The sequence below is a fragment of the Cricetulus griseus genome, chromosome 3 (genome assembly GCF_003668045.3).
Source record: "Cricetulus griseus strain 17A/GY chromosome 3, alternate assembly CriGri-PICRH-1.0, whole genome shotgun sequence".
Classification (NCBI taxonomy): domain Eukaryota; kingdom Metazoa; phylum Chordata; class Mammalia; order Rodentia; family Cricetidae; genus Cricetulus; species Cricetulus griseus.
In genome coordinates this window covers 246170476-246198288 of record NC_048596.1, presented here as the reverse complement: position 1 = coordinate 246198288, position 27813 = coordinate 246170476, and the positions used below count along the sequence as shown (strand labels likewise).

The 27813-nt window shown below is 44.2% G+C and overlaps 2 protein-coding genes across 7 annotated transcripts in view; one reads left to right on the top strand and one right to left on the bottom strand.

Annotated features, from left to right (window-relative positions):
- The window catches only part of Gpld1 (glycosylphosphatidylinositol specific phospholipase D1), a 58538-nt gene extending 58372 nt beyond the window's left edge, over window positions 1–166 (bottom strand). For 3 of the 6 annotated variants that reach the window (XM_027409320.2, XM_027409324.2, XM_027409327.2), the window contains exon 1: window positions 41–166. The gene's annotated coding sequence lies outside the window, so the exon portion shown is untranslated. The remainder of the gene's footprint in view (window positions 1–40) is intronic. The other 3 variants (XM_027409321.2, XM_027409325.2, XM_027409326.2) reach the window with 1 other exon arrangement.
- On the top strand, window positions 165–26872 carry Aldh5a1 (aldehyde dehydrogenase 5 family member A1). The gene is made up of 10 exons (XM_027409328.2): window positions 165–603; window positions 8886–8969; window positions 9536–9706; window positions 11234–11350; window positions 12878–13021; window positions 14071–14214; window positions 16451–16609; window positions 18312–18481; window positions 19680–19738; window positions 22517–26872. The coding sequence occupies exons 1-10, from the start codon at window positions 283–285 to the stop codon at window positions 22720–22722; spliced, it is 1575 nt and encodes a 524-aa protein (XP_027265129.1). The 5' UTR covers window positions 165–282; the 3' UTR covers window positions 22723–26872.
- The last annotated feature ends 941 nt before the right edge of the window (window positions 26873–27813 follow it).

The window sequence follows — 27813 nt, the reverse complement described above, 5'->3', positions numbered from 1 at the left end:
GCACCGGGAAAGGGGACTTAAGTGCACAAGTTCATCTTACTAGGAGTCTTCTCCCTTCGCAGGTCCTGAGAAGGGCGCGCAGGGAGCACAGGCCGGCCGGCTCAGGACCACGCAGCTCCAGGAGCGCAGGGAGGGGGCGCTCTCGGAGTCCCCGCCACCACCGCCGCCGTGCCCGCCGCCCTGCGCGTCCCCGCCGCCGCGATCCCGCTTCACCCCCCGACCCCTGAGCTTCTGCGCGCTCGCTTGCTAGTCCCTTGCCTCTGTCGCCGCCACTGCGGGGCCATGGGGACCCGCTTTCTGCTGCGGAGTTTCTGGGCCGCGCGTCTGGCGCTGCCGCCTGCCGGCCGCCGCCTCCGCCCGGCGTCCTCCGAAGCTCAGCGTCGCAGCTATGCCCGCGGCCCAGCTGGCCTCCCGGCCGACCTACTCCGCGGGGACAGCTTCGTGGGAGGCCGCTGGCTCCCGGCCCCCGCCACCTTCCCGGTGCACGACCCGGCCAGCGGCGCCACGCTGGGCACCGTGGCCGACTGCGGGGTGCCCGAGGCCCGCGCCGCTGTGCGCGCCGCCCACGATGCCTTCTGCAGCTGGAAAGGGGTCTCGGTCAAGGTGAGAGCGCGTCTGGTGCAGGCTCCCGGCCTAGTGGGAAACAGATACCCAAAGTGAAACCAGCCTGTGATACCCCCACTCCAGTTCTCCGGGTACACAGTGCAGAAAGCCAGAGCAACAACAAAGAGACAAATAAGTTTGGAGCTTGGGGTCGGTGCCCATTGCAATGTCAGATCCCCTGTTTTCAAATCTCAAGTAAGAGAGATGGACAGGGGTGCATAATAAAAGTGAGCTGAATAATGTTAGCCTCTGTGTGTGTGTGTGTGTGTGTGTGTGTGTGTGTGTGTGTGTGTGTGTGTGTGTGTAGGGAGGGAAAGATGACTGTATATGGGAGCTGTATGTAAGGGCTGTGTATCTGTATGCGTAGGCTGCATGCGGAGCTGTGTGTGTAGGAGTTGTGTCAAGGACACTGAGAAGGGATGTATATGTAAGCTTTGTTCAGTGGAGGGAAAAGCAGGTGCAATCTCTGATTTTCGGTCTTAATGGGCAAAGGTTGCCACTTACTAACAGAGATGGATGGACAATGGAGGATAGACAGTAAGACAGAAAACTACTTTAGAAATGCTCTTCCTCCTTCATTTATGATATTATACCTGCAGCCAACTCCGTGAACTCACAGCTTCCTATCATCCATATTCTCTCTGAAGATAGGTGCCTAGGGGTACAAGCATCAGTCTTAACATCCACCCACCAGCAGGTAGTTACTGAACACCAGCTACCTGTCACATACTTCCGGGGTTGTTTGTAATGAGGAGTCAAAGGAAAAAGGTTGGGGAGGCAGCTGGAAATATGGTTCAGCAATTAAGATGCACTTGCTGCTCTTGCAGAATTTCTGGGTTCTGTTCTCAGTCCTCCCATGGTGACTCTTAACAGTCTGTAATGCCAGTTCCAGGGAATCTCAGGTACTCAGCAGGTACACAGACGTAGGTGCAGGCAAATGCTCATATACATAAAATAAAAAATAAATAAGTCTTAAAAAAAAAAAGATCCAGCCCCTTATAGGGTTCGTATGAAATGTGTGTTTGGGGGAATCTAAGCTGCAAACAATAAACCCCTACCTCAGCAAGAAGTGTGCTGGAGGTGATGAATAATGGGGGGGGGGGTAAAGGGCAGATGTGGGCCCAGAGGTCAGAGGTCAGAGGGAAGGGCAAGGTGAAGAACAGAGTGTGATCATGTGTGCAGGTTTGTGAGGATGTCACAGCAAAGTACACTGTTTGGGTGGCTTAAGTGACAGAATTGTTTCTCCCTGCAATTCTGGAGGCTAGAAGCCACAGGTTGTGCTGCCTAGCATTATGTCAACTTGACACATAAAATCATCTGAGAGGAGGGAGCCCAATTAAGAAAATGCCTCCGTAAGATCAGGTCATAGGCAAGTCTATAAGGCATCTTCTTAATTAGGATTGACAGGAAAGGGCCCAGTCCATGGTGGATGGTGCCATCCCTGGGATGGTGGTCTTAGGTTCTGTAAGAAAGCAGGCAGAGCCAGCCATGGGGAACAAGCCAGTAAGCAGCACCCTTCCATGGCCTTTGCATCAGCTCCTGCTTCCAGGTCTCTGCCCTGTTTTGAATTCCTGTCCTGACTTCCTTCAATGATGAACAGTGTTATGGAAGTGTAAGACAAATAAACCCTTTCCTCCCCAAGTTGCTTTTTGGTCATGGTGTTTTGTTGAAAAATGGAAATCCTAAGACGGGTCAAGATAGTGGCAGGCCTGTTTTTTTCTGAGACCTCCCTCCCGAGCTTGTAGACATTGATCTTGGTTCTGTCACCATCACGTTCTTCTGGGGCCAGCTGTTGATTTAAGGCCTAGCTAAACTTAATCACCTCTTTAAACTTTGTCTTAAAGCACAGTCTCATTCTGAGGCACTGATAAGGTGGTTAGAGACTTCAACACCTCACTCTAGGAGGGACACATTTCCTCCTATAACATCAAGGTCAGCCTTCCTAAGGATATAAGGACTAAGAGGGGTAAGGGAAAATCCTGAACAACTCAGGAACATGGCTACTTGGCTTCCAGAACAGCAAAGAGGCCCTTGTGGCCCATAGTGGACCACGAACTAGGAAGGAATGCAGGAAGCCATCACAGAGGTAGGGGGATGAAGAGATGGCTTCAGTTGAGACCTGTGGAACATCCAGGACTTCCGGGTTTACTTTGAGTGCAATGACAGGAATTCTCCAGTCCTGATGCTGATGAGAGACTGTAGGAGGGCAGTGTTAGAGACAGACCTGTTAAGAGAAGTCATTGCCAGTGCTATTGGTTGCCTCCTAGAACTTGATGGTAAGACCCATTACTGAAGACACCATATATTTGAGTCATAGGACATAGGTATCAAGCTGGTACTGATCTAGAAGCTTCATCTCTACTGGCTAGATCTGTCATAGTGCTGGCCAGTGCATTGTGCGTGTGCTGATAGACTCTTTGTTAACTTGACACAAGTAGGGTCATCTGGGGAAGGGGAATCTTAATAATAATATGATTGGCCTGTAGGCAAGCCTGTGGGGCATTCTTGATTGATATGAGATTGTGGGTGGTGCTAGCCCTGAGTGGGTGTTCCTTGGGTATATAAGAAAGTAGGCTGAACAAACCATGAAGAGCAAGCTAGTCAGCAGCACTCCTCCCTCCATGGTCTCTGCATCGGTTCCTGCCTCCAGGTTCCTGCCTCCAATTTTTGCCCTAACTTTCTTTGATGATTGACTGTAATGCAGAAGTATAGGATGGAATAAGCTCGTTCTTTCCAAAGCTGCTGCAAAAGGTCATGGTGTTTTAGCACAGCAATAAAAACCCTGAGGCAGAAATTGGTAGCAGATACAAATATGCTGTGACAGGCCTGACCATGTGTTTTGGGGAGGATTGTGGTACCACTGAAACTTTGGATAGTGCTCAGAACTCACTGGGCTATTCTGTAGGAGTTTGCAAAGTTATGTTGAAAGCAATGCAAACGATGGAGGCCTGGCTTGTGCAATTCCAGGGGGAAGTTTTAAAAGTCCTTTAAGGACTCTAGCAAAGCCATTTGTGTGGTATTTTGAATTGAGAGCTACTAGAGAAAAATTTTTGCTTTGCTGGGACAATCAATGCTGGTCATAAGGAGCAGAGAGATTAGTGATGATTAAAAAGAGACCAGCAAGCTGGGCAGAGTGTCACATGCTCTGTGAGTTTGAAGCTTTGCAGAGCATGTTCCAGGGCAGCCAAGGCTAGACAAAGAGACCCTGTCTCAAAAAACGAGAGACACAGACAGACAGACAGACAGACACACACACACACACAGAGAGAGAGAGAGAGAGAGAGAGAGAGAGAGAGAGAGAGCAGCAACAGTGAGATGAAATCTTCCGTGAGTATTTCCTCAGGGTCAGCACACAGAGATGGTGGTCCAGAGTTGGATGAGGCTGCATCTCATGCTGGAAGTCAGCTTTGGTAATGTATTAGGGTTATCTAGGTGGTACTGGTTTTGAAGGCATAAGGCATTGAGAGAAGCTGAAGCTTGATGCTGTGTAGCAGGGCTGGAGTCTCCAAAGAAAGGCCCGGAGAAGCTATTGGTGAAGGTGCAGCCCATTCATATCAGGACAACTCAGCATTTTGGAGATGCAGATACGATGATGGGATGGCCACCAAGGAGAGCAGCAGCTGTGGTGTGGAGCCAACCTGAGCCTGTGAAATAAGCTTTGTGTGCTGTGGCTAGGAGAGCAGGAGAAGTGCCGCTGCCAAGCCCAAGCTCATGAGCTCCAGATAGATGCCTGACACTGAGCTTTCTTTACAAAGCTGGACTTTGCTTTTGCTCTGATCTGATTGGAGCTATGCCTAGTCCTTCCCTCTTGTAATAAGAAGTCTTGAACTTGTTTTTGGTTTTATGGGAGCTTCCAGTTAAGAGACTTTGAACTTTTACAGAGATTTTGGATATTTAGAGAAACTTTGGGTATTTCAGAGAGAGTTGGGATATTTCAGGGAGAGTTTCTATGTTTCAGAGAGACCGGATATTTTAAGGAAACTGAACTCTTAAAGTGTTGAGTTTCTACAGACTGTGGAACTTTTAGAAGAAGCAATGTTTTGCATTGTGAAATGTATATTAGCATGATATCCAGAGAACAAGAAAGAGAATGTGTGGTGTAATTGGTGTGTTTGTGTGTGAAGTTGACAAGGGGCCAATTGTACTGGTTAATTTTATGTCAACTTGACCCAAGGTGGGTCATCTGGGAAGAAGGAATCTTAATCAAGAAATATGTCCGTAAGACTGGCCTATAGGGTATTTTTATGATTGATGTGGAAGGGCCTAGCCCACTGTAGGTGGTGCCACCCCTGGGCATGTGGTCCTAGGATGGATAAGAGGGTAGGCTGAGAAAACCACAAGGAGCAAGCCAGTTAACAGCACTCCTCACTGGCCTCTTCATCAGCTCTTGTGTTCGGTTTCTACCTCAGTTCATGCCCTAATTTCCTTTGATGAGGGACTGTAAGATGAAAATAAACCCTTTCCTCCCCAAGTTCTTGGTCATGCTGTTTTGATAGAACAATAGAAACCCTAAGATAGCACGTTACCAGGAGAAAAGTAATTCTCAGTTTCAGCCAGCTGTGAACCCTACAGGCTACAATAACAGTTGGCCTGGCAAGACATGCCCATGTACAAGTAGTGGCATGAACATCACGGGCATAGTCAACCACTCTCTGATTGAATTTAAGTCCCACTCCATACCATACCTGGCACCATTGTCAGGCCAAGAGCCTCTGGGAGAACCTACTTCTGTTATTCTGCTACATGGACATAGTATTAAACTGTTTCCTAATGACTTTGTCTTCTACCCATAGATTAATACATCTTTCAACACTAATCAGAGAAGCTTCTATTTTCAGTAGATAGTGATTAACACAGAGACCAGCAAGTGGCCAAGGAACAGAGAAAAAAGACTGTGGAATGCTCAGCCCTAGCCAGGACATCTATATTGCATCCTCCTCCTACCAAAGCTCAGGGATCATTTCAGAAGAGGGAGCAGAAAGACTGTAAAAGCCATAGCTGGAGGATGAATACCAGGAAATGGTGTCTCTCAAACACAGCAAGACAGCTACATACACAAAGTTAGAGCAATTGTGAGTACATGCACAAGCCCTATCAAGCTCAGGCTAGACTAAATCCCAGCAGAGAGGGAAGATGGGACTTTCATACCCATCCCTAACCACAAAGCTATTGTGATTAACACAGTTGTTGGGAGAAGGTGAGTTGGTTTCCTATGAGGGTTTTACCCCTGGTAACTCAGCCACACTCCAGCGGAAAGCCACACATCCAAGAATATATGGGAAGCACAGATTGGACTTGCTAGGTAAACAAACAAACAAACAAACAAAAAGAACACAAAGTTAGCTGGGCCTGGGACAATATGATCAAAATGCACTGAAATTCCCAAAGACTTAATAAAATAGATACAATATTAAAAATAAGCTTACCATTTGAATCTATAATAACAATTAATAAAAGAAGTTAAAATAACAAGTTGAACCAGTTGTTGATTCACACACACACACACACACACACACACACACACACACACACACACACACACACACACACACACACGCACACACACACACACACACACAAAGTCCAATATCAGCTTGTCCTCATGGATTTGGCTCCAAGATTACAATAGCCTTGGACTTCTTAGGGGAACTTCATTCCTGAAGAAGGTGTTCCTGGGTGCTGGAATGTTACTGAGGGAGAAGTCCTGCATATTTCCTGAAGGAAGCAGTGGAGGACAAAGCAGGGAATGAGACTCTCCTTCCTTGTCCCCCTGAGTCTGTACTTGGTGTCTCCAAGTCTGAACTACATCCCTTACTGAAGCCCACTCACCTCCCACCACCACAACCGATGTGTTCTCGAAGGTCTAGCTCCTGTGTAACTTCTGCTTCTGGGCCTGTCCATCACCCAGACTCCCATTATCCTCCCTCCCCGAAGCAGAAGAACTGGTCCACACACCTTGTCTCCAGCCTCACATCTTTCCTTTCATGTGTTCATGACCTTTTTCCTCCTGGTAAACTAGAGGACGTGTTAATTGTCCAGATGGCAAAATGCCTGGCAGAGGGGCTGGAGTGATGGCTCAGAGGTTAACAGCTGGTGAGCTGTTTTTCCAGAGATCCTGAGTTCAATTCCCAGCAACCACATGGTGGCTCACAACCATCCGTTATGAGATCTGGTGCCCTCTTCTGGTGTGTAGATATACATGGAAGCAGAATGTTGTATACATAATAAATAAATGAAATCTTTTTAAAAAATGTGAAAAAATGCCTGGCAGAATCAATTAAGGGAGGAAGAATTGTATTTGGCTCCCCATTCAGGGGGATTTGGGTCATTATGGTGGGAAAGGCATGGTTTACAATCCATGGTGGCTGGGCCACATGGAGGACCTCCACCAGAAAAAATAGCAGCCCTAGAAATAGGACTAGGCAGTAATGCTCAAGCCCTCCCCCCTCCACTGAGACCCATGTCCTCCAGCCCAGCTGCACCTCTTAAAAGGTCCACAGCTTTCCAAGACAGTGCTACCATCTAGGTACCAGGTGAATACACATGAGCTTGTGAGGACACTTCAGATTCAAACTGTAACAGCATGAGAGGAAGGGAACTAATATTTACTGACAACCTCAAATGCTAATGTACTAGTTTCCTAGATTGCTACAAAAAAATCTCCTCAAACTTAGCAACTTGTGGCAATGTGAGTTTTCTCTCATAGTTTTGAAAGTCAAAGGTCTAAAGTGGGTTGGCATGTTTTTGGCCCTCTTTGAGCTCTAGGGCACAATTTGCTCCCCCATCTTTTCCAGGTTCTAGAAGTTTCCCATAAGCCTTGACCTATGGCCTGTTGTCCCTCTGACATTTGGTTTTCTGGTTACATCAGATCTTCTGAATCTGGCACTGTGTCCTGTTACCATCACTCTCATGGTTGCCCTGGGCCCACCTGGCGATCCATGCATGATCACATTAGCAAAGTCCCTTTGCCATCTCTGGTAGCTGTCACAAGTTCAGAGAATAAGGCTGTGGATAACTGAAGGCTACCCACTGGTGCTTCCTAAAAAATGTGTTTAGTCTTTTGAAGATCCTCTGAGGTAGACTTGTGAGTTGTATTGTGAATGAAGAGACTAGGTGGGTCTAGTGAAGGATCCAGGATGGGAGCCACGTGTGGCCATCCACTCTTCTGCCTTTCTGAAACCCTATCTGAATTTTTGCATGTCCACACAGGCAATCTTCGAATTGTGAGTCAAGTTAGAATTTTTCCACTTTATGATAGTTTAAGAGCAGTGCATATTCAGTGGAATGAGGCGTTTGATCTTTCCTTGGACTAGCCATGTGCGGTGAGTCTCCCTTTTGATGCCAGGCCACACAGCAAGCCATGGCTTCCAGATGACTTGCTATGGGAGGAAGAAGTCAGTTCTTGACTTTCTACCATGTCACTGAACTAGGCTGCTCCATTGGTCACTAGTGTTAGGAGTACTTTCACTTTAGGATGTTGCTAACTACCAGTGGGCTATTAGGACATAGCTTCATCATGAACAGATGGGTATCTCTGTCAGCAGTCTACAGCTGCTGGGGAGCTTACCAAAGATGAATGTCCTGTCTTAGAACTAAAGTCAAGATGTCTAAAACCAAAGTGGTACAGCAGTGGCTCCTTTTTGGGGAGGCAGGATTTTACCTATATGTTTTATAGATGCCATTTTCCTATTCAGATGGAGTTTTCTAGGTGTGTTTTGGTGTCTGTACCCAAACATACACATGCATGATTGTGCACACATGCGTGTACACACACACACACACACACACACACACACTTTTTTCCCCACTGTGTATTCCTAGCTGTTCTGGAACCCACAATGTAGACCAGGCTGGCCTTGAACTCACAGAGATTGTCTACCTTCTGAGTGCTGGAATTAGAGGCATAGACCACCACCCCCAAACCACTGTCCTTGGATATATATCCGCCATTGAATTGGTACAGGCTTATCTCCTGCCTCAGCTTCCTCCTTGGTTTCATGGTGATGTGTGTCATTATAACCTGCTCCAATTCATTCCCTTCCATCATTACCTTTCTCTGCCATTGCTCATCACTTCTGGAAAAAGCACCCATACACAAACCCAAAAGTGTTTTTGCCAGCTACTGAAGCATCCATAGCCTGGTAAAGTTGACACTTAAATGTGAACTGTTCCACTAAATGTGAGACTGCACACATAGCTGGTGCTTTAGGAGGGTGAAGGTTGCTGAGTCATCTTTCTTTCACTTCCCAGTTCATTGCTTCTCTGTCTCATTTCTTTTCTAGGAGAGGAGTTCATTACTTCGTAAATGGTATGACTTAATGATGGAAAATAAGGACGACCTTGCCAAGATCATAACTGCTGAGAGTGTGAGTTCACTAGCTTGCTGCCATGAGGAAGAGTCTTGGAGTGGTCAGACCAGAGCTTGGGAGAACACCTGGCTTCCCCTAACTATTGTTCTGCAGCTTAACATACAATCCTTTGATGACAAAGGGACTGAGTCATCACAGTGCTCAGAAGCACATTTGCTAAAACAAAGTTTATGTGCTCTAATATATTTGTTGCTAATTTGCAAAAAAGTAGATTGGGGAGGGGGCTGAGGAAATGGCTCAGCAATTGAGAGCGTGAGCTACTCTTGCAGAACGCCCAAATTCAGTTCCCCAAACTCACATCAGGCAGACCACAACTGCCTATAATTCCAGCTCCAGGGATTCAATGCCTCTGATCTCTGTGGACACCTGTACTCATGTGCACATACAGCCCCAAAGATACACACAACTAAAAATAACAAAAATCAATATTTAGGAAGTAGGTTTGTTTGGAGCTATATAAACAATGATTTTTAAGTATTCCAGTTTCTTATTTATTTTCTATGATTTATGCTATTATTTATTTATGTATATGTATGTACATGACCTTTTCTGGTTTGATTTAGGGAAAGCCACTGAAAGAGGCCCAGGGAGAAGTTCTGTATTCAGCCCTTTTCCTAGAATGGTTCTCAGAGGAAGCTCGTCGTATTTATGGAGACATCATCTATACCTCTGCCAAGGATAAACGGGGGCTGGTCCTCAAGCAGCCCATTGGTGTGGCCGCAATCATCACACCGGTATGTAGCAAGACCAGCACAATCCAGGGTGGGAGCCTGGGTAGGGCACTGGGAAATTGCATCTCCTTCCCAGTGAACAGGTGTGGCCATCTTGCTAGCTTTGTCACCTGTCTTTGGTTTCCTGATTCCTTCCCTGGATGTAGAGGTATGTTTCCACATTCTCTGTGACAGTGTCAGACGTAGTAGCATAAATGGGAGTACACTTTCTGATGCCTTCAAAAACAGGGTGACCTGCAGATGCTTTTCTGACTTGGCACAGAGACTCTATCCTAGTATTACCAGGCTCCTCTGAAAAGACCTTTGAGATTTTGTCATTTTTAATGGACTTCAAAGGGGACATTTTCTCTTTTTTATTTATACCATCATTAAAGAAATAGGTTTGCTTTGTGATTATCATCAATAGCAAAATATTTGTTCTTCCATGGGCAGGCACAGGGCTGGGAAGGCCAGGGGCTATGAATTACGATGCTGCCTCTGCCCTGATGGGTTTGCAGTACACTGCTGGCACCAGATTCCTCTCACCAGCCCTTCCTGGAGGGGCCTGGTGCCAACGTCTCTCCAGGGTTTGCCGGCTGGTTTCAAGGCTGCTAGCCTCCCCTGTTCAGAACAGTTTTAAATAGAGTTCTCCTTGCTACCTGGACTAATGAAGCCTGCCCTGAAGTTCACTATTGCTGGTCAAGTGATCTTGGCTGCCTCAGTTTCCCCAAATCTGTAAATGGGGATAGTAATAACATGAGCTCATTGAGGTATCATAAGGATTTAGTTCACTAGAATTTCAAAGTGTTTACAACACTACCTGAGACACAATACACACTATTTGAGATCTTGATAAAATAAGTTACTGTGGCACTGGAGCGATGGCTCAATGGTTAGGAGCACTGGCTGCTCTTCCAGAAGTCCCAAGTTTGGTTCCCAGTACCCATATCAGATGGCTCACAACTGCCTGTAACTCCAGCTCCAGCAGATGCAGTGCCTTTTTCTGGCTTCCTCAGGCACATACACACATACCTCACACATATATACACATATACACAAATAAGTGGAATTAATATAGATTCATAGATATCTATTCCCTATAAATATGTGTATGAAAGGAAGTAAGTCATTAGCTACTTTCAAAGTCACATCACCAATATTTTTAAGAGCCTCAGAACAAATCTAGCTCAGTCCTTGTGTTTATAAATACAGTTTTATTATTTATTCATATGGAATCTGTTTGTGAGCCAATTTTTATGAGGCAACTGCAGAGATGCAAAGTTGTGACAGAAACTATCTTACAAAATAACCTCACGGAACACATTGGTTTAGATAGTTTTGTACTGTATCAGACTCCCAGACTGCTTCTGTGAACCTTGACCTTCTGAGTCCCTCAAACTGACCAGAGCCAGGTGTTCTGAGCGCTCACCCGCACAGCAGCAAACAGGTTTGCCAGTCAGTTGTGCAATGGAATTGGGATTGGCTCTGCCAGGCCTTGTTTTGGATCCTGAAGCAGTCCCCACACTTAACATCCTTCCTCTGCTCTTCCAGTGGAATTTTCCTAGTGCCATGATCACCCGGAAAGTGGGGGCCGCTCTGGCAGCTGGCTGCACTGTGGTGGTGAAACCTGCGGAAGACACACCCTACTCTGCCCTGGCCTTGGCACAGGTGAGTCTCAGTGAAGAACCAACCGGTGCCCGTGTGGATGCTTCTCAGGGACAGGAAGAAGCGTTTTTGCAATGTCCTCTGCCTGTGTCTCCTGCTGTGTGCAGAGCATCTGTCTCAGTCCATTGGCAGCTAATTTCTAATTTCTGTGGAAAAACTTGGTTCCCTGGTGTTCTCATAAACAATGTCCTGATATTTGGGTTTGCTGCCTCATTGCTGGCTTGGTTTTATTTTTGTTTGTTGGTTTGTTTAAAATTTTTTGATTAACATACAAAGATATTGGCTTCATGGCTATTGTTTTTATGAGACTAGTGAGATTAAAAACCTTGCAAACTGCTCCAGTAATCTCAGAGCTAGAGAGGCTGAGACAGGAGTTTGAGGCCAATGAAGGCTACAAATGGAGACTCTGGGTCAGAAGTATAACAAATTCAGGACAAACCTGATCCAGAGTCCTGCCATGGACAGGCCCAGGTTCCCAGGTCAGGTGGCTGGGGTTGGGGGTCACTCCATCCCACTGCCACCCCACCCTCACTGCTGCTGAGTTCCTCCTGTCTAGCTTTCCTTTCTTCAACTCTGCCCCACAAGGAGCTAGTGAGCAGCTTTGCCCCGATCAGCTCTGGTGAGTCATTTGTAAACACCCTTTCCACACTTTACCAGGTCTATAGGGTAAACTGTCAGTCAGTCTACAGTCAGCCAAAAAGTTCCTTGAGATTAGTCTCAGAATCATGAAAAACCAGGGCTGCTGGTGGACTGAACAGGAGGTGGATCTGTATTTAGCGATACTTCATGGGAGACATTTAGTTTATATATGTGTATTTATTTAGGGGGTTGGGAGTGTAGCTTAGTATAGAGTTGTTTTTAGTAGAATGAGACTGTGGGTTTATTCCTTAGCAGGTGTGTGTGTGTGTGTGTGTGTGTGTGTGTGTGTGTGTGTGTGTGTGTACAGTCATACATATAATACATGTATATATGGAACTGAAATAAGGTTTTTATTGGTTCTGATATTAATGTAAATATATATATTAATTTTCACATTTATTTGTGTGTGTGTGTGTGTGTGTGTGTGTGTGTGTGTGTGTGTGTGTGTGTGTGCATGCATGTGTGTAGGTCTTTACCCAAACCAGAAAGGGCATTGGATACCCTGGAGCTGGAAAGTGGTAAGCTATGGGTGATGGGAACTAAACTCAGGTTCTCTGAAAGAACTGTACATGCTTATAACTACCAAGCTACTATCCAGCCCATAATATGTATTTTGGGGGGCATAGGTTCTCCTATAGCCCAGGCTGGCCTTGAACTCACTATGTAAGGCAGAATGACCTTGAGCTAGTGATCCTCCTACCTCTACCTCCCAAAGTTTGGGGTTGTAGACATGCATCACCACGTCTGGTTCTTGTCAGTATGTTTTTATTCTGTTCCAAGGCAAGATTATATTTTACATTGTCTTCTGGGCTAAACATGTTTATTTCTGATTGTTTGTTTTGTTTTCCAGTTCAGTCCTTGTTAGAGTGTGTTTGCTATTTCTCTTTAAAGCTTGCAAACCAGGCGGGAATCCCCCCAGGGGTCTATAATGTCATTCCCTGCTCTAGAACCAAAGCCAAGGAAGTGGGAGAGGCACTATGTACTGATCCACTGGTGTCCAAAATTTCCTTTACTGGTTCAACGGCAACAGGAAAGGTATGTGACATCAGACAAGTGTTGTTCTAATGCTATTTTATGTTTTCGTTTTGTTTTATTAGAAACGGGGTCTACATCTTGGTTGTCCAGGAACTTGCTATGTAGACCAGACTGACCTGCATAGTGGGGCAGAGACAAACTTGTCTCTGCCTCCCAAGTGCTGGGACTAAATGAATGTACCACCACACATGGCCTGTCATATAAGTTTTAAATTGGTTCAAAACTCAAGATAGTGTTGGCATTGTTTACCTTTGGCATTGTTCCCTCTCCCAATGTCACTGACTCCTTCCTCACCTCCTGTAAATATTTGCTTTTAGTTTCCTACTACCTTCATAATAAAAATCAAATCTAATGAAATAAGAATCTGTAATCTCTAGAATACATTGTATGATGTATGGAATTCTCAAAGTATGTATATATTATAAATTATAAAATAATATATTCTCATGTCTCACTTTTCTTATATATCTAAAGTAATGTGACCTTGTGTACACATTAATTTTTTTCATTATTGGGTAATTTTATAAAACAAATTTCCAATTTTAAAATTTTTTAAAACAATTTGTTTTTTTTAAAAAAAAAGGGTTTAGCAGACTTGTATGCTAGTTTTCTGTTGTTACAAAATTCATGAGAAAAAAATGACTTAAAGGGGATGATTTGAGGGATGTTTTGGTTCCTGGTTTAGACTTCAGCCCATGGTCAGTTGGCTCCATTGCTCTTAGCCCTATAACGGGGCAGAAGCATCATGGCAGGAGGCACTGATGGAGAAGAGCTGCTCACCTTATGGTGGCCGGGAAGCAAAGAGAAAAGAAAGGTCCAGGACCAGACACATCCTCCAAACCCATTTCCCTGTGACCTGCTTCTTGAGCTAGGCCCCATCCCTATGAATAGCCCACTCAGCTATGAGCTCCTGATCAGGTCACCTCTCAGTCAGGTCACCAGCTGGTGGCCAGGCTTTGGGCACCCAAGACATCAGGGAGGAAGGTACTGTAACACCTGTAAGTTGATGTGGATGCTCACAGTATTCTCCTCCTGCTGCACCCCTGCAGGTCCTGCTGCACCATGCAGCAAATTCTGTGAAGCGAGTCTCCATGGAGCTGGGTGGCCTTGCTCCATTCATTGTCTTTGACAGTGCCAATGTGGACCAGGCTGTCGCAGGAGCAATGGCATCCAAGTTTAGGAATGCTGGGCAGGTGAGTCATGCAGAATGTTTTAGGATTGGGATGAGGGTAAGTGTGTGTGTTTTACAAAGTAAGTGTGTGTGTTTTACAAAGACCCTAGCACCACCATGGCCTGGCCTCTCCATGGTTCCTTTGTTGATTCATGTACTCATCTGTGAGTAAGTATTTAATGAGTAGTTTCTCTCAGGCACTAGTGAGGCTTGGATAGTCCAAAGAGAAGTAAGAGATAGTCTTTTGCTTCAGAGTTTTGAGAATTGCACACCTTTATTTATGTATATGTGTGTAGTATGTGTGTATGAATACCCACATGTGTAGGTCCATGACCTACACATGGGTATCCTACTTAGTTGTCCTGAGGGACTGGGAAAGCTTATGCTTGCCTAGGAAATCCTGGATGTCAGATCTGACAGGCACCTTCAAAACTGCTGATATAAACCTTGAAACTGAAAGATATATATATATATATATATATATATATATATATATATATATATATATATGAGTGACTTGGGTATTCCTCAAAGTCCCAGAGCTAGGAGCCAAGGTTCCTATTTCCATGCTGTTGCCCAAGCCACTGCCAGAAGCTGGCTACTTAAGACATACTCTTAGACAACTGGGCCCCTAAAAGTGCAGTCAATAAACCAAAGATCATTGGCTTTATTTTTATAGACAGGAGCTCCCCCTTATAGCCCAACCTAGCACTGAACTTGCTCTGTAGCACAGGCCATCTGGGAAACAGCCCTCCTGGAATTGGAAGGTGTGTACTGCTATGTCCAGCCTAGTGAGCTGCTGAAATGCTTTCCTGAAATAAATAGCCTCAAAAGTTAATGTGTGAAAAGGGAAGCTGGTGATGAAAACTGTTCTTTATAACTTTTCTTCCTTGGTTTGACACTTGGTAATTAATTTTCCCTTTTCACATAACCTAAATAGTTTTGTTGTTGTTGTTTATTTGTTGTTGTTGTTTTACAGAATTAGAAAATTTTTTAAGGAAACACAAAATGTCAGCAGAGTTCTACTACAAATCTATGGCTTTGGACCTATGTTAAACCAATAAAAACAGATAGGACACAATTATACATATATTATTTCTACTAGGAAAACACAATAAGGAAAAACAAATTTATCAATGATAACTACATTACCTATAGGATGGTTATATTTTATCATTTTAAAATATAAAGTCTAACTAGACTTATAATAAGTCAGAGTCTCAATAATTTAACCTGACACGGAAGAAGGTCCCTTAAAAAAAGATTTTATTTTTTATTCACAGATACTCATCCAACAAACTCTTTCTAAAGTTGCACGTTTATGAGCTTTCAAAAAAGATTAATTATTTTGTTCTATAAGCATGTTTTCTTGCCTGCATGTATGCAGACTATGTTTGTGTCCAGTGCCCTTGGAGGCCATCAGAAGACATCTGAGCCCCTGGAACTGTTGTGAACTTCCATGTGGGTGCCAGGAACTGAACCTGGGTCCTGTGTAAATACTCGTGACCTCTGGGCCACCTTTCCAGGTCCCCTCCTAATTTTTTTTCTTTTGTTGTTTTTTGGTGGTACTAGGAATAGAACCCATGACCTATATATACCAGGCAAGCAATCTATCACAAAACTTTATCCCCAGTCATTTTTTAAATTATTATTTTTAATTATGTGTGTAAATGTATGTCCACATGTGGCTAGAAGAGGAAGAGGGAATCAGATCTTATAGACCTAGTTACAGGCAGCTGTTGAACTGGCCAACAATGGATGCTGGGCCCAAACTCAGGTTTTCCTACAAGAGCAGTAATAACTGCTGATCCCCAAAAGAAAGGCCTTGTATCCATTTTTGAAATCACAGATTCATCAAAACACTTGGAAGGACTGAACGGGAGGCTATGAGTGATTGTTTGACCTCCCTCCTTCTATCCTGGGCTTTGCTGCCAAGTCCCTATGCCTCAGGAACATTGCAGCCTTTGCTCTTTACCCTATTTGCTTTCTAATAGTATAATGAATGGCTGGTTTTCTGGTTATTTGGGTTTTATTCACACAGCTATTTATTCTTGCTTATATGTTTAGCTCTAGATGTGTACAGCTGAGGGAAGAACAGGATAAGTGTTTTCACTCAGTGCATTTATCCCTGGGGCCAAGCCCACCTGGGAAGAACACAGAAGGCTGAACTCATGAAAACCATTTCCGGAAGGGGTGTCTTATATTTCTTGGATCAGCCAATGCTGAAAAACTGTGAATTTGTTCTGTCTTCTTTCTAGACTTGTGTTTGTGCAAACAGATTCTTAGTACAACGGGGTATCTATGATTCCTTTGTAAAGAAGTTTGCAGAAGCAATGCAGAAAAGCCTGCGTGTGGGTAATGGATTTGAGGAAGGAATAACTCAGGGCCCATTAATTAATGAGAAAGCAGTAGAAAAGGTAAGTTGGTCTTATTATCTGCATTAAGGAAATTTTGTAATGTCAGTATCAAAAGCTAAGTTAAATAAAAGCATTTTCATAAGGTTCCCAGCAAGGCTGTTTTGGAAGTAATGGAGAAATGCAAAAAGGTTTAAAAAGGGCGGGGGAGGATTCCTACCACTATCAATGTGTATGGTGGAATGATGGTGTCTGGACATGCACTTCCTGGCTCCACCTGAGAACCTGAGATCCGGCCCATTAGGTCTTCTGCCCTCCCTAAGTTTTCTGTCATAGAAAGCTTTTCTCTTGATATCCTTCCAGAAGAATTCTAACAAAGGCACCCAGAAAAGGCACATAGAACCGCAGGCATCCCACAGGCATCCTGCAGGTTGGGTGGCAAAGGGAAGCTACTTTAGGAAGGAATTGTTTGTTGAACATCACAATCTGGGTGACTGGCAGGGGGATTGTTCTTTGTTACACGAGTGTTTCTGGGGCTTTACCTTCATTCTTAATACATTTACTTACTTGGTGTGTATCTGAGCATGAGTAGGGGGGAGCAGGACACACGTGTGCCACAGAAGAGTCCTTCTTTCTTTCACCATGTGGGTCCCAGGGACAGAACTCAGGTTCTCAGGGTTGGCAGCCGGCACATTTTCCTTCTGACCCACCTCACCAGCCTGGTTTTAGATATCTTAATTTGTTCAAATTATCATTCAAATTAAGGGTTTCATCTTGGTGTTTTCATACATGTATTTTATTATACTTAGTTCTTATCTCCTCCTCCCTCACTACCTTCCTCCCAGCTCCCCCCCTTTTTGTTTTGTTTTGTTTTATTTTTTTGGAGCCAGGTTTTCTCTGTGTAGCTTTGGAGGCTTTCCTGGAACTAGCTCTGGTAAACCAGGCTGGCTTCGAACTCACAGAGATCGGCCTGCCTCTGCCTCCTGAGTGCTGGGATTAAAGGCGTGCGCCCAGCAAGCAAAACTTTTATAACTAAAAAAAGGATGTAAAAAACTTGTACTATGACCAAAACCAAATAGTTTTGCTAGAGTTATAGGCAGTTGTAGGCTACTCAACATGGATGCTAGGAACCAAACTTGAGTCTTCTGCAAGAGCAGTAAGTGCTCTTAACCACTGAGCCATCTCTCCGGATTCCCTGTAATGTCTTTTGACTGTGGGCTTTCCCTTAGGCTTGATTTGATCTTGAGTTGTTTTGTTCACCATTGCCTTTGGAGCAATAGGCTGTACCCTATATAGCCTACACACACTCCATATAGGCTAGGTATGCAGCATGCTAGACCATCTGGATTTGTATCAAAATACTATATGATGTTTATTCAGTAGTGAAGTCAGCTAAGGACACATTTCTGAGACAGACCATCTGCCATAGCTAAGTAATGCCTTTGTATTGGAGATGTCTCTAAACATCCCTTCCGCCCAGATGAAAGTAGACAAGTGAATCTAAGAAAGTACAGCCAGGCCAGCTTGCAGTGAAGGCAAAGCTCAGAGAAGCAATGGCCTTTCCAGAGTTGGTTCTCTCCCTTCCACCACGTGGGTCCCAGGAATTGAACATTGATTGTCAGGCTTACATGCTAAGCCACCTTGCAGGCCTATTTTATAGGGAAACAGAAAAAGAAATGATAAGAAATTATAGCTTTTGCTGTTTAACATTTTAAGAGATTGTAAATTTGGAAAAAGTCCCGGTGCCCTTCTTCTCATCTCACAGGTAGAGAAGCATGTGAATGACGCAGTTGCCAAAGGGGCCGAGGTTGTGACAGGCGGGAAGCGACACCAAAGAGGGGGAAATTTTTTTGAGCCCACCCTGCTCAGCAATGTCACCAAGGACATGCTCTGCATCACTGAAGAGACCTTTGGGCCCCTGGCGCCAGTTGTCAAGTACGTTGCCTCATGGTGGGAGGAAGGAGAAGACTAGAAATGGCAAGCTGACCTAAGAGAGAACCCTGTGCTGTTTCAAGGGTAGGGTGGGAGGGCTGAGCAGCTGTAGTCTGAGTTGCACTGCATCTGTTGAATAGCAAAGTTGAGTTTGTGATATTTTGGGTTTGATTTTGGGGTTGTAGATCACCCCTGGATGTTGTTTCTTGGGAGCTGTCTGCCTTAGATATTGAGACAGGGTCTCTCACTGGAATCTAGGGCTCCCCAGTTAGAGTGGACTGGTTAGCTAGCAATTCCAGGGTTACTTCTGCATCTGTTTCCCAAAACCTGGGATTACAAGCACAGACCACCACAACTGGGTTTTCACATGGGTTCTGAGGGTCAAACTCAACACTTCGCTAATAGAACCAGGTATTTCCCCAGTCCCTAGTCCCAGTTTTGGTGTTTGTGTTTTGTCTTTGTAACCCAGGTTTGCCTTGGACTCTCAACCTCTTGCCTTAGCTTCCCAAGTGTTGAGTAATAGGCATACATCATACCCAATGTCAAGCACAAATTCATCAAACTCCTTCCTTTAGTTTCATGCTGCCTCTAAACTTACTTTTTTTTCCCTAATGGAGCATACCTTCAAGGGCTCTATCCTAGCAGTCTGTAGGAAATGAACTTTGACCTCATGTGATCTATTATCCCACCTTAACAAGTAAATAATAGTTTCCTTGGATAATTCTCAGGCCAGTGCTCTGAAAATATTCCTTTGTCTACTTGGATCCAGGGCCTGGAAGGACTTAGATCTCAGGCACTGGAATTACCACCATGTGGATACTGGGAATCAAACCCAGGTCCTCTGTAAGAGCAACAGGTACTCTTAACCAATAAGCCAACACTCCATCACCCAGTAGTCCTTTTTTCTTTCTGTTTTTTTTTTTTTTGTAGCCCTTTTTTTAAAAGGTTCTGTTTGACAGCGCCTCTGCCAAGTTGGTCTGCCTTTCCGTTTCTCTTAGAACAGGTGGGCCACATTGATTTACCATGTCTTTAAGATGGCTAAGTTGACATGTCTGCATTTGTATTCCATCCCCTTGGATCACTTTGCAGCTCTGATCTGCTTCTTGTCATTGTTTAGGAAATGAATCAGGACACAATAAAGCTGGTTGTCTTTATTCTTCACTATACAGATTTTGCTTATAACCTACTTTAACTCTGGCAGGTTTGATAAAGAAGAAGAGGCCATTGCCATCGCAAATGCAGCTGATGTTGGATTAGCAGGTAGGTGTCTGTCGGCAGCCACAACAGTCATTTCCTCAAGTAAAGGCCAGCTGCTGCCTTTTAAGCATTGCTCTTGAGTTTATGTTTGTTTTCTTTCGTTTTTTGAGACAAGCTCTTTCTAAGTAACCCTGGGTTGTCCGGAACTCTATATAGACCAGACTGGCCTTGAACTCCAGAAATCTCCCTGCCTGGAATTAAAGGCATTCACCACCTTGCCTAGCAAACTTAAACAATGTGTATGCTTTGTTTCTTTCTGCAAGCATCATCCTTTTCTCCTGTGTCCTGTGACACAGATGTAGAGTGTTCTGGCTAGAAATGAGGGTGGTAAACAATGAGGAAGGGTGCAGATTCTTCTAGATGGAGAGTCACACACAGTTTCCCAGAGGCATAATGCTCAGTGCTTTTTTCCACATTTTTCTGGCACTGATATCCTGAAGAAGCCTCATCAGCAGAGTCACACTCAGTGTCTAGAGATGAGAAGTTAATAGTGTGTGTGTGTGTGTGTGTGTGTGTGTGTGTGTGTGTGTGTGTGTGTTTGATCATCCTAGGTGACTGCTGTTCTTGCAGTTTGGAGATGATACTGAGGAGATGATGACGCATTAGCCCTGGATGTAAATGCAGAACTGTGGGGTACAGAGGTATCAAGGGCCATGGAAGTACACAGCAGGTGATAACTAGTGTTCAGATGTCAACTCACCAAAGGAATGATTCTCTGTTGGAGAATCATTCTCTGGAGGAGAATCCCATACAGTCGAGACCTATGGAACTACTGACTCTGGAAACTGTTGCTCCTGTCTATAGTTTCACACATGTGCAAAAGCAGCTATGGTGTTCCCCAATACCTGCCCTGTAGTGTGTAATCTCATGTGATATGTATATGTAATCTTATGATTGCATCTCAATCTTATGGGCACATATATCCATGGATGGTCAAGAAGATGCCTTCTCATTTAATGTCTAATTTTTATATATAGAAAAATATTAGGATATGTTTTTTTATTTGAAATTAGTTTCCAGAAGATATCTCTTTTTTGTTGTTTTTGTTTTTTTAAGATTTTATTTATTTATTATGTATACAACATTCTGCTTCCATGTATATCTGCACACCAGAAGAGGGCACCAGATCTCATAATGGATGGTTGTGAGCCATCATGTGGTTGCTGGGAATTGAACTCAGGACCTCTGGAAGAGCAGTCAGTGCTCTTAACCTCTGAGCCATCTCTCCAGCCCCTAGGATATGCTTTATAAATAGTTCTATTGTCCCATGAGGACTGTAAGACACTTAAAAGCTTGCTTGGTTCCTTTTACTCAGATTAATATCAGAAAAAAAAAATTTCTCCTCAATCTAAGACAAGCTACACACAATTAGCTCATTTTTACCTCAAAACAAGTTCAACTAGACTAAATGTTTCTGTAAATGGATCTTAAGTGGAAAATTTTATAGTTATACACAAGATCAGAGTCACAGTGTTTAACCAAGGTTATTAACTCAAAGTAGCCTAAAAAAATCAGGCCAATTCCTCACTTGCCAAATATAGCTGATAAAAGAAATATGTCTTGCAGCTTGCCTCTCTGAGCCCTGTGGCCCCAGCATCTGGTCAAAGTCTTACACCAGCAACCTTGAAATTTTGTGTTGTCATGGTATATGTCTCGGCCCTTATTGCTCACCCAAGAAATGTGCTATGACCAATGAGATGTGACTTTTGTAACATTTTTTATTGCTTTAAACCCCTTTTAAAAATATTTTTAAAGCTAGGTGAACACAGAAGTAGAGAGAATTGAAACAAGAGAGAACTAGAAAGAATTAGAACTTAGAAGAAAATTAGAGGACAGAAAAATCGACAGAAGAATAGAGTCCATGACTTGAACAGCACATGTGTGAGTTATTCCTTCAGATTAGAAATATCCTAAACTCCTTTCTCTATGCTGTGGCTTCTGACCTGAGCCCTGGAGGTAGTCTTGGAAGCTGGACTCGCAAGCTACCATTGCAGACATATGTAATTTTTCAGCCTTTTGGCTAAAATCAAATGTGTAGAGACACACATAAGATACAGCGGTAGCTCTCTAGAGACTCCTTTGTGGATATAATGCAAACTGTTTATAAAGAGAGGAAGACAAGCATGCTATGGAGTTGAATATGTCACATACCCAGTTGTCATGATGCTGGAGCAACATGTAGCCCATGGCTTCTTCAAGATCAACACTCACTTCTTCCTTTTTCAGTGGTGTGATGAGGAGGAAGCCATGCCTTACCTCAGGTCCTAAGTGATAAGTAAGACGCTGACTGTGCAGAGATTAAAAAAGTCAGAGAGGCAAGTTCAGATGCAGCATGATAATGAGTGGGATGACTCTGAACTGGATGGATGAGTTTAGAGACAGTGACTATCAACTGGAGTCAGGAGTAAGCTGAACGGGCTGACTGAAGCCACACTTGTGGGGGTGAGAGAGCAGCAGGATTGGTTGCCCACTAAGAAATGTGGCCTTGTTTTAGAGACAACTGAGACTGACCTCGAGGTTTGAACAGATATCTAAAGGAGGATGGATTGAAGAGCAGGAAACAAGAGCCCAGAAGTTCACGGTTATAAAGTCCTGGTAGAAACAGAAACCCAATGTGGTGCCCAAGGTTCTTAGGATGGAAATGTGGACAAAACCAACCTGAGGCTTTTCCTGCAAGCAGGAGAACCCCAGGTCCATACGACCAGACAGCCTCAGAGTCAGGCACATGTGACCTTCATGATAATTCCTCATGCTGTATGTGTCCTTTTGTTCCTCTGCTAGGGTACTTTTACTCTCAAGACCCAGCCCAGATCTGGAGAGTGGCAGAGCAGCTGGAGGTGGGCATGGTTGGCGTGAATGAAGGACTGATCTCTTCAGTGGAGTGTCCCTTTGGTGGGGTGAAGCAGTCTGGCCTTGGGCGAGAAGGGTCCAAGTATGGTATTGACGAGTATCTGGAGGTCAAGTATGTGTGTTATGGAGGCTTGTAGGGTTCTTCACCTCTTTAAAAATAATAAAGCTACTTAGATCTGTAGGGACATTTTTAAAATAAACAAGCAGGTAATCAGAATTATGAATTTTAAAAAATTCACATCGTAGATGCAAATCCTAGCCCTTCCCTTATCTAACTAGGGACCAATGAATGCCATATACCTGTGGCTGTGGGCCCTAGCCAGTACTGGGACCTCAGCACAACCCCACTGCCTCAGGACAAGGTACAGTGTGAGTGTTCACATGTCCCTGCCCTTCACAAAGTGTAGTCACTGTGTGGGCAGTGGCTCCCCAGTACCCATGGGACGGCCCAGCTTGGGCCCACAATGCAGGGGAAAGAAATGCTGGAGTGATAGACAGTTGGATGGGGGTGGTTCACATCCAGGACTGGGCATCTGTCAGCTTGGTGATCAGCAGTTACCTGTTCAGAGGGGTTGTGGCAAAGGCTTTGATTTCCTAAGACTTCTTTCTAAATGGCTCAGGATTGCCTGTACCATGTCAAATGTTTTTGGGCTACCTTTTTTTTTTTTCAAGACAGGGTTTCTTTGTATAGCCTGGCTAACCTGGAAATCAGTCTATAGACCAGGCTGGCCTCAAACTCAGAGATCTTCGTGCCTCTGCTTCCCAAGTGCTGGGATTAAAGGCATGCACCACCACCATCCAGCTCTGGGCTGCTTTCTTAATTGCTGAGAGCAGAGTTGGTTTGTTTTTGTTCATCTTCATTTGGTTTGGTTTTATGAGATAGGGTCTTACTAAGTAGTCTAGGTTGGCTTCGAACTTACAGTTCTCCTGTTTCAGCCTCCCAAGTGCTGTGATTGCAGGTGTGCTCTACCACACCTGGGTAAATGGAAGTCATCATTTCCCTAAACTTAGAGCTTATGCTTCATTTTATTTCTCTTAGAAAATCAACCCATGATGGGGGCAAAAGTCCTCAGAGGTGGTTTGGTAGGATGGAAAGCATGGCTTTTTTTTCCCCCCCAGGAGTTTAACCAATGGCCTGTGTGTACTAGCATGGCTCCACCGATGAACTATCCCCAACGGGTTTTTGTTTTCATTTTAACTTTTGAGGCAGAGTCTTGGTAAGTTACACTGGCTGGCCTTGAGCTTTTTACTGTCCTGCCTCAGTTTCCTGACAGGCCTGCACCACCAGGCCAGGCCAGTGGGAAGCATGGACTCTCAGCTGTTTCCTGTGCTGGGCACTTCTGCTGCCTGGACGTTCTGTTCAGGAGACCATGTCCCAGTTGTAGAGAGTCATGCTCGGCTCAAAGGACATTGTGGGCCTCAAGGAAGTGAAAAGACTTCACAAATAATGAAAATGCTGCTGAACACTTTTGACTATGAATGGTACCACCCTGCCCTGCTTTGAACTTGGGTGGTAGCTTTGTGGAGGGAAGAAACCCTGTGTCCATCTGTTCACCTGCCTATAACTGAGTCAGGTTTTCTGTCACTGGGTACAGCTTCTGCTAAAGTTCCAGAAGAGAAAAAATACTTTCATCACTATGAAAAATGATTTCCACAATTGCCAGTCCCCTGTGGAAGAGAGGTGAAGCCATGAATCCCAGGCACCTTTGCCCTAGTAAAAGCACTTATGGTTCATGATTCAAAAAGAAAACAAACAAAAAACCACACAGGGACCTGCAAGACAGCTTAGTGAGTAAAGCTTTGCTGGACAAGCCTGGTGACCTGAGTCCTGAGTTCTATCTCTGGAATTCACATAAAGGTGGGAAGAGATAACCAACTCCATAAAGTTGTCCTCTGACCTCCACAAGTGCATCACACACACACACACACACACACACACACACACCACACACACAAGCTCCCCATAACTGGTGTTGGTCTCACTTTGAAATGACTTAAATGAGGAAAATTCTAGGTTCTTGTCAACAAGCCTCCCATCTACCTAGAAGCTGTTTATTCCCCATAGGCAGCAATGGAGCTCCCTGTTCCCTGCCCCTCCTTGTGTACAGAGGTCGCTCACATACTCTATGGATGCTCTGGCAATGAGATAACATGGACGATAACAGAGCTGGCTGCAGTGATTCCTAAACACTACTAAGTCCCAAGCCACTGGGAGCTTCGAATAAGGACTTCATGGTTTTAAAGGTCCCTGTGCACAAGAAGTAGAAATCTGCCTCCTAGGGACCCTGCCCAAGTGACAAGAGCCACAGCTCGACATGTTCGTCTGTTTCTGCCCTTCTCTTTCTTCTATAGTGTGCAGTTGGTTTCTATTGCATTTGCTAACTAAAATCATTATTTTATTATGGATGTGGGTTTTTTTACCTGCATGTATGACTGTGTGCATGCATGCTGGTACCTTCAGAGGCCTTAACAGGGCATCAGATCATGAAGAGCTGAGTTACAGATGGTTGTAAGCCACCATGTGGGTGCTGGGAAGTGAACCCTGGTCCTCTGAAAATGCAGCCACTGTGCTTAACTGCAGAGTCATCTTGCTAGCCCCAATATTTTTAAGATTTGTGTCCATCTTTTTCAATTAATATAAGTGCTCTGCCTTTATTTTGTAAATGAATATACATGCTAAGATATGAATATAAGTCATTTCAAGTACATCTTTAAACAGGGTCAGCCAGTGGGTTTGGCAAATTTTTACTTTTATGTGCATGTTTGACTCACTGTGTATATCACTGGCCCAGACATTTGTTACAATAAACATAATCAATTTTTTGTGATTAAAATAATGGGGTAGAGCTGGGCATTGGTAGCACATGCCTTTAATCCCAGCCCTCGGGAGTAAGAGGCAGAGGATCTCTGTGAGTTCAAGACCAGCCTGGTCTACAAGAGCTAGTTCCAGAACAACAGCCTCCAAAGCCACAGAGAAACCCTGTCTTGGAAAATAAAAATAAAATTAATGGGGTGGGTATTGGTAAAATATACTTAGCATGCTGGAGGCCATGGGATTAATCACCACTGAAAATAAGTTAACATGAAAGAACATCTTACTTAGAAAAATGGTTTGGGGCTATAGGAAGACAATATTTAGGGTTTTTTGTTTGTTTTTTTTAAACAGCTCTTATTGGCCTTAAACTCCTGGGCTCAAATGATCCTCCTGCCGTAGTCTCCCAAATAGTTGCTACTATAGGCATGTTTCCACCAAATCATTTTTTTTTTTGGATTTTTAGGGGTTTTTCTTGAGTTTGGGTTTCATATAGTTCAAGTTCAACTTGAAACTCTTGCTCCTACACCACCATGCCCAGCTAAGAAGTGTTTTTAATGAACCTTTGTTATTATTCAATAAGATATGTGATGGGTGGAATTTTTGAAGATATATACACAGACTTGTAAGGGCAAGTGTTGATGAACCACAACCTGTGAACCAAATCCTGTCACTGCTATATATATATTTGTGAGTTTAAAGTATTTTATATATTCCAATGAATTGGGGTGGGTTAGAACAGTTATTGTATGAAATTCCAGTGCCTGTGGATAAACACAAAAACAGTGCCCTGTGTCTGAGTATCTCTGCTGAGACAGTATAGCCTGCGAATCAAAAGGATTTACTGCAAGGCTGCTAAAAGGTTACAACCCCTCACACCAAGAGGGACACACTGGCTTCTGTGTGTATGAGACATAGTTTCAGTCTGTTGAACACCTGCTGTGAAGAAGATACATTTTCTGGGCATTTACCAGGAGTTCTTGGCAGTAATCAAATGTCAGCCTGATAATCCTATCCCCTTGAAAACCACTTATTCCCTCCAGCTAGTGGCGCCCACTGAAAGTGCCAAAGTTCATCTGTGTCTTTTCCCATCTGAGGGGTCTTTAAACATGACCCCACAGAGAGCGCTTGTTTCTGTATATTTGTTCTTTGGGACCTAGTGAAAAAGATCAGACGCACAATATAAACAAGCCTATTTTGTGATTGTGATATCACAACCTTCAAATTGAGTCCCTTGGGCTTGCCTCTCTGGAGGCTGGGTCCCAGTTTTATCCATGTGCAGCTATTTAAAAACAGAATTTTACTTGAATACTTAATACTGTGATTAGTTTCATGCCATACTTTGTGAGATAAATCTTGGGAATTGAGAAATATTTTGCTCTGTAAACATGTATATGTTGACTCATTTTTCTAGTGTTTGACATTGTCTGGGTCAAAAGTGTTGAATCTCATTAATAAATGTTGAACTAACAGGACTTCCTGTCTCTGCGTTAAAGGGAGTGGCTGTGTTGTTTTTGCCCTTTTCTAGACCAGATCATTGTTGGGGTAGTTTTTTTTTTAATCATTTGAGTTTTTAACTGGATAGTGTTAGACCTGTGGGGATGTAAAATTGTACTCCTCACCAACGAGCCCCACATCAGTGGAGTACCTTGTGCCAGGACTAGGGCATTCGCAGCACCAAGTATTCGAGAACGATGTATTTGCTTGTTTGGGATGTGCAGCTGCCTAAGGGCATGCTCCAGCCTTCTCCAATCTGTCTTCTACATACTCCACTGTTAGCCACTTTTCCAGTCTTTTATTTTACAGAAAAGTATGAGAAAGCCATTTTCTGAGTCCCTGGAATCCGGATATGATCCTCGTATATGAACACTTGTCTGAGTGCATTTTCTATTGCTATTAACACAATACCACAGCTTGTGTAAGTTGTATTGTTTTGGCTCATGGCTCTGGCATTTGACAGCAGCCTTGCTAGCAGTGTAGGACATTGCATGCAAAAGACTTCACCAAACTGGCCCTTACAGCAGCCCCACTGCTAAGACACTCCATTAATCTACTGAGTTCGTGGGTGGTAGCATCATCCCTGAAGGCAAAGCCCTAGTCAGCTCTGGAAAGGTCCCACATGGCCCCGCCTGCTGGGCCTACAGATAGCCCTCTCCGTGTTTCCCCTTTGGGCCAGTGTGCCCCGGGAACCCTCTGTGGGGCCTAGTCACCTCATGATACTACTAAAATTGGATTAGGACCCACCCTGACGACCTCATTTTGAGTTTCTTAAAGGGCTCATCTCTTCATACATTCTAGAATTTGGAGGTTAGGAGTTCAACGTATGAATTTTGGTCGCGGGGTCCCTATGCCAGGGCAACCGTCTTCCCTCAAGTTGGGACTTGAAATGTTGACATGAGCTTCCCCTCCCCATCCC

Coding starts and splice junctions, on each gene's coding strand:
- Aldh5a1 (XM_027409328.2), top strand. CDS start 283: ATGGGGACCCGCTTTCTGCTGCGGAGTTTCTGGGCCGCGCGTCTGGCG. Junction 9,707..11,233: donor TGGCCGCAATCATCACACCG/GTATGTAGCAAG, acceptor CTGCTCTTCCAG/TGGAATTTTCCTAGTGCCAT. Junction 19,739..22,516: donor AGCTGATGTTGGATTAGCAG/GTAGGTGTCTGT, acceptor TTCCTCTGCTAG/GGTACTTTTACTCTCAAGAC.